The sequence below is a fragment of the Garra rufa genome, chromosome 14, assembly GCF_049309525.1.
Source record: "Garra rufa chromosome 14, GarRuf1.0, whole genome shotgun sequence".
Taxonomy (NCBI): domain Eukaryota; kingdom Metazoa; phylum Chordata; class Actinopteri; order Cypriniformes; family Cyprinidae; genus Garra; species Garra rufa.
In genome coordinates, this window is record NC_133374.1 from 38,642,572 (window position 1) to 38,654,523 (window position 11,952).

The following is an 11,952-nucleotide window of genomic DNA, read 5'->3' on the forward strand; positions in this document are numbered from 1 at the left end:
GGACATTTGACACAAACTTGCAATAATTAAGTATGTTAAATAATACAAATATCCTTTATGTATTTAATCCCATTTTATTAACTGATGTCTTTGCTGCCGACCTTCGATGATCAATTCATCCATACTAATAAGAACAAATTACTCAAGATAATCTAACATTTGTTTTCCTTTTTTATAGCTAGAGTTTACATTTTTTTCTTCAGACGTGATTTTACTTTTCTCTAGGCTTTTGTTGTGAAAAGGATTTTACATTTGACAAAAATACAACTTTTTATATTATAAACAAACAACCAAGCCCTGCCCAGATTTTAAGAGTAACGCGAAAGTAACGTAACGCATAACTTTCATAAAAAGTAACTAAGTAACGTAATTAGTTACTTTTTTAGAGAGTAATGCATTACTTTTAGCAGTGTCCTATATTGCTTTTTAGCAACATTTAAACGTTTGTTAAGAGTTGGAAAGACCTATGGTCACAAACATGTTCTCTTTTTGAATAATTGATCGTGAAATGTTCATGTAATTAATTAATTTGTTCATTCCTCCAAGTTGCAGTGCAGTGGTGGGTTCGTCCAGTAGGTGGCGGAATGCGACTGATAAACATTAAAACACACCGAAGAAGAAGCTGCTTCTTTCACAACATCCGTCAGACGTCATTGTGCTGATTGTGTGTTATTTTAAGGTGAGTGTCAAACTGCCTCCTTTATAAAACAATTCAGTGTTACCTATTCAACTTAAAACCAACGTTTTGTCACATCGCTGTGGATTATAATTGTGCTGTGGAAGAAATGCTTCCAGGTGTATTTAAAAGAGTAAATGTTTGATCACTAGGACTGGAGTTATATGAGTGCTGATGAATTTTTGCTTAACAATTTTTATTTTAACATTTGTGATAACGAGTAGTTAATGTCTTTGATGCTGTTTTGCCTCACTTTATGTTTCTCTCATGTTCGTTAACTAAGTTAAATGCTGTTGATACGAAACTAATGCCACTTGTGTAACGTTAAATGTCATTTTAAAATAGGTGCCACAAGGTTTCTGTCCAAGTTAATGTCAGATTTTAATTCGAATGTGTGTTTATAGTGATACACTCCAGTGATAACTTTTGATCACAATGAGGCACTGCCTTCACTTCACCTGTTCCACCCTTGTGTCATCAAACCACTAAAACCAGCTACATCAGATAGATACCCCTTAAACACCTCACACCTGTGATTTGGCACAGTTTCAGTGTTTTGACTGCTGTATGGCGTGATTCATGTCAGCTCATGCAGTTTTCAGAATGACAAACTTTAGTAGTGACTTTGTTTAATTTGTTTGTCTGCAGATACTTAAAAAAGCACTGAAACATGAAAAGTTTACATGCATCTTGCAGAAAAGTAAAATCCTAATTATTTTTCCAAAATAAGAGAGATCATACAACATGCATGTTCTTTAATAATAGCTGAATTTATAAAAATGACCCCTGTTCAAAAGTTTACATACATTTAAGGCGAGACACTGCGGGTGAATAGGGTAAAATAAAAATAAAAAACTAATAGTTATCACTTTATTTACCCAGTTCATTGATTACTTTGATAATTACTTTTGATAAATGTTTGTATTACAAGTTTTCTGAAAAGTTAGGTTTAAATATGCAAATGAGGCTTTATTTAATAAAATATGCACTCTTTGGCATACATTACTATTACAAAAATCTAAACACTGGATGAAGTCAGTTTACAGAGGGGATTTTGGGTATCTCATTTTGTCATAATTCAGAAAAAACGTAGAACAGACAGGAAACACTATTTTTTACCATTTTGGGGAATAAAATGTATAAAATCAAGCAAATTATATATGAACAAATCCCTGTGTAAAAGCCTTCAAGATATAGACAGGAATAAAAATGTAAAGTTTGGTGTGTGTAAGTGCTACTGAAGTGGAGATTTATGACTCGGTGTAGGAGAAAAAAAACTCATTTTGAGAAAACGGCCTTTACAAATATGCATTTTAATTGAAATCTATTGACACAAATAGATGAAGTGCTATAAAAGAAAGATTTAACAGTGTCTTTTGGATGTTTTCTTTCCACTAGTCTGAAAAAACACTTTATGAAAAACCAAAAAGGCCAAAATCTCATACTTCGATGAGTGCATGGAAAAAAAACAGCGTTTTTGCCTGCAGTGTCTCCCCTTGATTCTTAATACTGTGTTGTTCCCTGAATGATCCACAGCTGTTTTTCTGTTTTTAGTGAGTCCCTTGTTTGTCCTGAACAGTTCAACTGCCTGCTGTTTTTCTGACAAATCCTTGAGGTCTCAGAAATTCTTTGATTTTACAGCATTTTTGTATATTTGAACCTTTTCTGATGGTTGACTATGATTTTGAGGTCCATCTTTTGACACTGAGGACAACTGAGGGACTCATATGCAACTATTACAGAAGGATCAAACACTCACTGATGCTCCAGGAGGAAAAACAAGCATTAAGAATTGAATTTGAAGATCAGGGTACATTCAACTTATTTTGTCTTCTGGAAAACATGTATCTTCTTTAGCTTTTGAAGGGCAGTATCACATGAAAAAAATATTATATTTAGCCAAAATAAGACAAATGTTCACATCTCCATTCTGTTCAAAAGCTTTATTAGAATGATTTCTGAATGATCGTGTGACACTAAAGACTGGAGTAATGATGCTGAAAAATTCCACTTCGACTACAGCAATCAATTACATTTGAACAGATATTCACATAAAAAAAACAACTATTTTAAATTGCAATTATATTTCACAATATTACCGTTTTTAAGTATTTTAATCAAATAAATGCAGCCTTGTTAAGCAAAAGAGTCCCATTTTGTTCTCAAATTTTGTTTAAAATAAGATTTTAATATTTTTCATTAAACAAAATTCTTGTGCATGCGCTCAGTAGTTTATCAGGAACTTGGAATCAAAGCCTGAGTTGATAGAGAAAGTTGATGTTCAGTATTATGCTGCCAACAAAGCCTAAATTAATTGGTTTGGTTTGGTTTGGTTTGGTTTTGTCAGCTTGGATCCTATAACCCAGAGTTTGTTTAGCCAGCATCTCCGGTCTTCATTTAAGCTTCAGACATATAAAATCAAAAGAATCAGCTCTGTTGTTAATGTTGAACTGTGTTTTACAGGATGTTTAGGACTCCACAAATGAAGACTTGCTTAAATCAGCTCAGACTGGTGCTAATGCTCAGAGACACTCACATCCAGCATGAACGAATGATTTGTAGCCGCTCCTCATTGAGACGAGACGACGTGAAGCGGTGGGAACAGCACAAGCACTTCTGCTCCAGTACCGCTTTAACACCTCCTCACACATGCTACCCCGCTTCTAGGGGACTCTCTGTAGTTTTGGACTCTCCCAAACATGTATGTCCACAGGCCACGATACGGATATGCACCAGCACTCATTTTCTATTAACACACATGAATTATGGCTGTACGAACTGGCTACAAATACCAAATACTTTCTTGCGGTTTTTACACATTTCTCCCACAAATCAAAGCAAAATGGAGAAATGCCAGAATTCCCCTGAAAGCAGTATTAAAAGACAAACATTCTACCGTGTATTAAAACACAGCACAAATAGCACAAGCTTCCGTTGGTTGTCTAACATCGGCCCAAGCCTGTGGACTAGGCATTTTAAAGCTGTAGCTCAAACTCGTGGGCTGCACAGAAATGCACATCAGCGGCTTTTGATGGACGAGTGTTTGTCTGCAGGAAACCAGGCTCGCTGCAAACGCTCGCTGCAAGCAAATTCTGCTCTATATGAGCGGGAAGAGAAGAGATGGGCGGCGGTACTGGTGTGTTTGTGTGCCGTGAGCGGGAATCCCGCGCTCCTCTTCACCCTCAGATCTGCCAAGATGAAGGGAAGACATAAAGGAGATGTCAGGTATGCCCTCACGTCCAGCTCTGAAGCATGGTAAAAGCTCCTTTGAACTTTAAAAATGTTTCATTGAAATGCCCTTCTTATCTCTGTTGTGTTAGTTTTGCAGGGGGAAAGAAAGACCCGTCCGACAGAACTGTTGTAGATACGGCTCTCAGAGAAGCTCGTGAGGAGCTGGGAATCCACATCACAGAAGATAAAGTGTGGGGTGTGTTGAAACCGCTGCGTGATATGGTAAGTGTGCAATATAAAGTTAAAGTTTGGAACAAATCAGGTATTAGGCTGGAAATGCTCTGGTTACTAACATAACTTCGGTTCCCAGAGATAAGGCAACAATCGTTCTGACAGCTTTGATGCTATTGGGAAATTCCTGTTACTGAAGTCTGATTTGTTCACGTTTGTGTTGCTGCACAAAGCAATGGCGCTCTAACCTGCTAAAAGGGAAGGAGCCCTTCATCAGAATCTTTCGACTGAAACGTCAGTCATTCAGGCATGAAAATCCCTCATCTTTCGGCGAAATTTGCCGTTTTGAAGCCAAAACAGGTGACCCACTTGCATCGTGTAGATCCCATGAGAAATTCTTTTTGAGGGGGCTGGTCTTGGATGGTATTTATTGATTAATTAAAGCTTAATATAAATTGGATTTGAGCTATTTCAAATCGCGCCATCCACTGACATCCAGGGCGCCGTTTCTTCCTGCGGGACAATCCGTGTGGGAGAAGACGACAGGGGAGAGATCCACAATTTAATTTTGTGGTTTATGTGTCACCAAAGGCTTAGGGGCCATTCACGTGCAGCGCGTTTTGCGCGTACAAGCTCTTTATTTTCAATGGAGCCGCGCAATTTAAAATCCAAAGCAGAAATGTTTTTGTAACTGACAGCGCCTTCATGTTTGCCTAGTAACAGCAGACGCTACAGAAGCGCGAGCACCCAAGCACTTTGAAATTGGTGGAGGAACCAACGTGCCTCGCGTTTTCCACGTGTTTTTAGACGCTTCATGTGAACGTACCCTTAAGAGAGTAAGTTACATTTAATGCTAAAGTATTGCTAACACTAATACAAACATTATTTTTGCAGTATGAGTGTGTTAGGGCAGAATGATGCAGCTCTATTTCATATATCTTTAGTATCTGTATACAGGGTGGGCCATTTATATGGATACACCTTAATAAAATGGGAATGGTTGGTGATATTAACGTCCTGTTTGTGACACATTAGTATACTATTCAAGATACTAATGTTCCACAAACAGGACATTAATATCACCAACCATTCCCATTTTATTAAGGTGTATCCATAGAAATGGCCCACCCTATAGTATTTTTTCAGAACCTGTGCTTGGCTTATTATTCCATTCAACTTGTTTGACTACTGTAAAATTGGCAAAGGGAAACTTTTATCAAACATTCTTTTTTTTTCTGGCATGCTCTGTCTGCAATAGCAAATAGCATTTGTGGTTGATGGTATGTTTTTATAATGATTGAAAACACTTATTAGGTTGATTTCAATGCCCCAAAAAAAACTTGGCTGTCAATCATGATGGAAGAATAAACAAGTTAAGTTACAGCATGTCCCCTAATGAGGCTGTAATATTTATTCTGTGGGAGTCCCCCCACCTCCCAGCCCCATCAGAGGCCACATCACCCCTCCAGCACCCTTCTCACCTTTTTCACCCCTGACCCATTTTCGTCAAAGCATTACGCAATGCTCGTTCCCTTAATTTACGTTAGTAACCAGGGGCTTTCCCTGTCGAACAGTCTCTCCCATTGCATCAGCTTTGACGAAAGTGCAGAACAAAGCCTGCTTTGTAGGCCCAGCCCCAGAGCGCCCAACATGAGGGCTTCTATAAGCATGAACTTATAGTGACTACTTAACATAACCCTTTCCACTTATAAAAGGGGAATTAGGTAAAGTTAAGCGCACAAGATCCATGCCAGCAGGGCAGGAAGACTTTAAGGGTGTAAAGGCGTGTTGTGGATGGGGCTCTAGACACTTAAATGGTATTATTCACACTTGCGGACAGCTGGACAGGCTCTGTCGAGGGCCTAAACATGAAGGCTTCACAGTTCTGACTGGGGATACCAAACAATGTCCTTTGTTTCCCAGAGAAGGTCCTTCTTCAACAGTATTGGCCAAGGGGCTGCCGACAGCAGCTGATTCAACTTGGGGAACCATGTCTGATTCCACTAGGAGGACTGAGCATTTGACTTCCCTGACCCGTCTTATGAACTGAGCAAGCAGGGCAATCAGGTGGAAGATGTACAAGTGAGTGCTGGGCCAGTTGTGGCCCAGGGCATCTCGCTATCTTGAGAAATAGATTGAGCAGTGAGAGTTCTCTTACTGAGGCGAAGAGACCTTTGCCTGCATTCAGACTGAGCAACCTGTGAGCAATGAGTTCCCGTTCTGATTTGTCTAAAACCAGCCAGTCGTTGAGGTAATTCATCCCCATCTGTCTCAGAGGGGAAAGACCCGCATAAATGCACTTTGTAAAAGTGCGTGGGGCCATAGACAGCAGGACCGTGTATTGATAAGCCACTTTCTTGATTGTGAATCTGAAGAACGGAAGTCTGTGATGAGGGGCTATCTGGATGTGAAAATAACTCTTTCAGATCCACTGACAGAAACCAGTCCTTGGGACATATTTGTGAGAGGGTCTACTTTAAAGTTAACATCTTGAATAGGCATCTCATAAGTAACTGTATCAGATGACTGAGATCGAGAATGAGTCTGAACCTGCCATCTTATTTGGGAACAAGGAATTAACGGCTAAAGAAGCCTGACTTGCCGATCGCTGGAGGAACCACTTCCACAGCTCCTTTTGCAGTGTACTTCGGACTGGAGAGCGTGAGCTTCACAACCCTTTTTTCAAGGTCTGAATATTACCTCTCAAAGTAATGAGTAATCTCTTTCTATGATATTTAAAACCCATCTTGACACATCCAGGATAGCTGTCCCTTAGGCGAGACTGCTGAGTCGAGGAAGGCGATCTTGTCAGCGTCCCTTGATTTCAGTCAACTTCAGCCAAAGGTGGCACTCTAGCTCCACCAGATTGTCCATGGTCTTGCTAGTTGCCTGCGCCATTGCCTTGGTTAGTACCCAGAGCCACGTAAGTCACTGTGAGGAGCTCCTTAAGGTGTTAGGATCCTGACCAGACTCATCCATAGTTCGGACAAGCTTGGTCTGGAACACCTGGAGTACCGCCATCAGCCTGGCCAGCTGCTGAATAAGCCCTGTTAGGCTGATGTTGTCCTCCAGGGGCTTAGATAGATGTTCTGAATAGGCTTTTAATCCAAGGGCCAATGGTGGACACAGGTAGGCAGCAACCGCCTCTTCCAGAGGGGGAAATTTGCTGTAACCTCTATCTTCAGTGGTGTCAACCATGGTGAGAGTGATAGAAGTAAAGGGATCAACACTGCCGAGTAGGCGATGACATCCCTTCAGGTGCCAACTTGTCGAGGAGGTCATGGACGGGTTCTTCCAGAGCTAACCAAGCCAGGATGAGATCCTCCATATTCTTTGCCAGCGTACGGATCAGCTTGCTGTCCATGCTCAGCTGTGTTGACCGTGTGTGATGAGGGGTTTCAGGCTCCCCGTCTAGGACTCTTCAGCATCTGAAGCCATTAAGGACTTGGTGTTGTCAAAGGCAATCTCTTCCTCAGAACGACAGGCATTGATCCTCTTTTGTGAAGCACACTGGCAAAATGAGGCGATGAAGGGAGAGTGAAGTACGTGGGAGCTGAGCCGGTGTGATATCACTGAAGCCTTTCTTCATTAAAGAAGGTGATCTGCGAACGGAGAAGAGCGAGACTCATGCTCTCACAGTGAGAGCATGATGTCTCAGTGAGTGCAGCGTCTGCTTGAGACAGTCCACACACTCACTGTGCCCATCTGCATCGTCCAGGGGCTAGTTGCAAGAGCCACACTCACGGCACAACATTTGCAACAATGCGCAGGAAATTGACTTAGAATTTGCTCTTTCTAGGGCACTTGATGGTTTCTTACATCTTCCTCTGTCGGGGCTCCTTCTACAGTGGCGAACAGGTTGAGTTTCTTCCTTCTCGATAGCAGAGTCACCAAAGAGATGATCTCATTGCTGAAGGACTAAAATTCTAATAAAATAGCACTCTGAGCTGACTTATAGTGATCGGCTCTTTCCTTTTCTGCGGAGTTAGAGGTGCAGCTACACAAACATGAACAAATCAGGCTTCAGTAACAGAGTAAACAGGAGTTTCCCCATAGCTGATGCAGTGGGAGATACTGTTCGATAGGGAACATACTTTTCACAAGTATGTGAATGCAGACATAAGTGCTTGGCCAGTGTGCCGCAAACTTTCATTTTAATTGAAAATAATTCATGTGCACTCTTGCATCGTTCTTGCAGTAATAACTCTGTACTACTCAAGAGGGTGGATGAGTTGCACCCAGATGTTTCAGATATTAAAGGGGTCATTGGATGCAAAATTCACGATTACATGTTTAAACGTTAATGTTGGCAGTTGTTGAACACAACCACCCTATTATGTTGCATGCTCCTTTAAATGCTAATGAGCTCTGCTGGCCCTGCCCCTCTCCGCCGTGGGATGACAAGCCGTAAGACCCTAAAGAATCATATCAACTTGTGGAAAATGGGCATCCGATGACCCCTTTAAACTAAATATGTTATTATTCAGGTGATTTATTACACTCATATTAGCAGAGGCTGTGTCCTTCGAAGGGTTTGGATTTCAAGATCTGCAAACGTTGAACTGAGCCTTGTTAAATGGGGCAATCCAGTCTGTACTTGTGTAGAGTGTGTTTCAACAAAACAATGAAAATGAACACAGCTTTTTTTCTCAAAACTAGCATTTGTCAATTTACAATCTGTTGATCTGTTGTCTTGTAATCCGTTTCATAGTGACTTAAAAGCTTGTGCTGATGTGATGAGATGAAAATGGACAGATGCTATGGTTTTCAATCCATAAAGTGTGTTTAAAAATTATGAATGCTCATTTAACTCTATTCGATGTGTGAGAAGTGTGATTTTCCTGTTAAATATTTTTTTTCCCTAATTTGCAGTCTGGATTGATGATTGCACCTGTAATAGCCAATCTTGGACCACTGGAGGTGCTCTCTTTTCAACCTAATCCAAGTGAGGTAGAGTTCAGTTTACATCACATCACAATCTGTTCACTTCTTCAAAATGACGGCAGTCTGTTTGTCCTCAGATAAGGCTGGAGTAACACTGAATTTCTTCGTTTGACAGGTGGAAGACATTTTTACCCTGACACTTGAGCATTTATGTCAACCCCAAAACAGAGGCTACACACATTTCCGCACTGGAGATCGTTACGGGTTCACACTCCCGGTGTTTCACAGCCCTAAGTATCGCGTCTGGGGTCTTACGGCAGTGGCCTTGGATCACGCACTTAAAATTATTGTGCCACCGGAGCAGCTGTTGGACCACAGCATGGTTCAGTAGCACAGACCACTTGCAAACATATTCAGCTCTGCTCTATTACAGATTTAGTTTTAGGTAGAATCATGGAAACGGTCTAGAAAGGTCTGGATCACGTTGCCCTTCCCACCCCAAAAGGGAAATAAAACAATACATTATATTTATATAATGAAACTTATTATCAAGAGCTCTGTTACATTTAATGTACTAAATTTTGTTGGTGCATATTTTTGCTTAAGCTAGTTTTTTCAAAAAATCATGATTTTTGAAAGTGGTGCAATATGACAGCCATTTCTCTGAGATTCATCCAGTGGTGTGTCTAGGCTTTAGTGTTAATGACTACTTCAACTAAATGAATCGTATTAGCTGGTCTGCTGTTATGAAGAGCCTCCAGTTTTTACAAAGCACATACATTTGAATGTACTTTTGGGATTGAACATTATGCATTTTTCTGCATCATCTATACCCAGATGATTGTTTTAAATGTGAGTCTAATATAAATGTAATTTTATTTAACATCAGTGCTTGTAATAAAAGTGTTCAAATACTTTAAAGGTTAATGGTAAGTTTTTACATCAGGGATCTGCTCAGTCTTGCACATGGACATCTACTTTCCTGCAGTTTAGTTCCAGCTATGATCACATGTACCTGCAAATACATGTGTGAAGTTTTCATGTGTTCAGCTTACTGTTGTCAGTTTTCACAGAAAATGATTTAACTGATTTGTTCCTTAAGGTTTTGCAATGCAATGCAATGAAAATAATAATATTACAAATAAAATACATAATAAGGAAATTTATAATAACAAATAATATTTAATTAATTTCAAACTAACTTGCTAATTCCTTGGCAAATAACGGTACTACTTTCTACATATAGCTTTATGTAGTAAAAATCTAGTTTGATATTTGTCAGTGGAACAATTGACACAAAATAGTGATTCAAACATCAAAAAAGGTGAATGAGCCAAATAAAGACCATTGCATTATGGGATGAAGTACCCAGTACAGTGTGGTCATAGTGCAAATTTAGTCATTTTATCATTCAACATTGTTGGGGAAAGATACTTTTAAAAGTAATGCATTACAATATTGAGTTACTCCCTAAAAAAGTAACTAAGTTACTTAGTTACTTTTTATGGAAAGTAATGCGTTATGTTACTTTTGCGTTACTTTTTCAATCTGGCCAGGGCTTGCTTGTTTGTTTTTAATATAAAAAGTTCTATTTTTGTCAAATGTAAAAGCATTTTAACATTAAAAGCCTCAGACTTAGAGAAAAGTAAATTGATATCTACAGTAGACCACAGAAGAAAAAATGTCAACTCTTCAGCAATAAAAAAGGAAAACAAATGTTAGATAAAGTAATTCTTGCTTATTAGTATGGATGAATTGGATCATCGAACATCGGTTAATAAAATGGGATTAAATACATAAAGTATACAGTGCCTTGCGAAATTATTCATACCCCTTCATTTTTTTCACATATTATGTTGCTGCCTTATGTTAAACTACTTTAAATTACTTTTTTTCCCACAACAATCTACACTCCCTACTCCATAATGGCAAAACAAAAAATAGGTTTTTAAAAAACTGAAAAGATCCCACTGCATAAGTATTCATACCCTTTTCTGGGACACTGGAAATTTAGCTCAGGAGCATTCATATTGCTTCTAGATGTTCCTACACTTGGAGTGGAGTTAAACTGTGGCAAATTCATTTGAATGAGTCTGATTTAGAAAGACACACCTCTCAGAAAAGGTCTAACAGCTGAAAATGCATATCAGAGCAAAAACCAAGTCCTGAGGTCAAGATAACTGCCTGTAGAGCTCAGAGACAGACTTGCGTTAAGGCGATGATCTAGGGAAGAGTTCAGAAACAAATCTGCTGCATTGAAGGTTCACAGAAGCATTATCCATAATGGAAGACGATTGGAACAACTAGGACTCTAGAAAATGTCTGACAGAGATGGAGAGGTGAAAAGTTGAGGCAAAGAACGGCAGATAATTGCCAAATGCAGATGTGCAAAGCTTGTCACATCAGACCCAAAAAGACTTGAGGCTGTAACGGTGCTTCAACTATGGACTGAGTTAAGGGTATGAATACTTATGCAATCCACTTATTTCAGTGTTTGATTTTTAATACATTTGTAAAATTTGCTTTGTCATTATTATGGTGTATGGAGTGTAAATTGATGTGGAGAAAAACTAATTTAAAGCAGTTTAACATAATGCTGCAACAAAACAAAATGTGACAAAAAAATTAAGGGGTATGAATACTTTTGCAAGGCACTGTATATGTATTATTTAACATATTTAATCATTGCAAGTTTGCATCATTTGCTGGGTTGTATTTCAGTGTTTTTATTCATTTTGAAGAACACTGTGTCTGTTGTTTTTAATAAGTGAGATGAATTAATGCATGTAATCTTATTTGAAAAAGTAACTCAGATATTTTCTTGTCAATTAAAAAGTAATGCATTACTTGGAAAAAGTAATATTATTACGTAACTTGCGTTACTTGTAATGCGTTACCCCCAAAACTGTCATTTCTATACATACAGAAAACATGTATACTTGAGCACAGTGTGCATACCATATACTGAACAAATACGAAAAATAGTATGG

At 39.0% G+C, this 11,952-nt stretch overlaps 1 protein-coding gene across 2 annotated transcripts; it reads left to right on the forward strand.

Moving 5' to 3' along the window:
* Nucleotides 1–642: 642 nt before the first annotated feature.
* On the forward strand, nucleotides 643–9,883 carry nudt8 (nudix hydrolase 8). 2 transcript variants are annotated; one of them, XM_073817942.1, is made up of 5 exons: nucleotides 643–679; nucleotides 3,140–3,901; nucleotides 3,997–4,129; nucleotides 8,951–9,028; nucleotides 9,138–9,883. In XM_073817942.1, exons 2-5 carry the CDS (start codon nucleotides 3,141–3,143, stop codon nucleotides 9,351–9,353), a joined length of 1,188 nt encoding a protein of 395 aa, XP_073674043.1. In that variant the 5' UTR covers nucleotides 643–679; nucleotide 3,140; the 3' UTR covers nucleotides 9,354–9,883. The 2 variants fall into 2 exon arrangements, with proteins under 2 accessions (XP_073674043.1, XP_073674044.1); XM_073817943.1 differs by lacking the exon at nucleotides 643–679 and having other exon boundaries at nucleotides 3,063–3,901.
* Nucleotides 9,884–11,952: the final 2,069 nt, after the last annotated feature.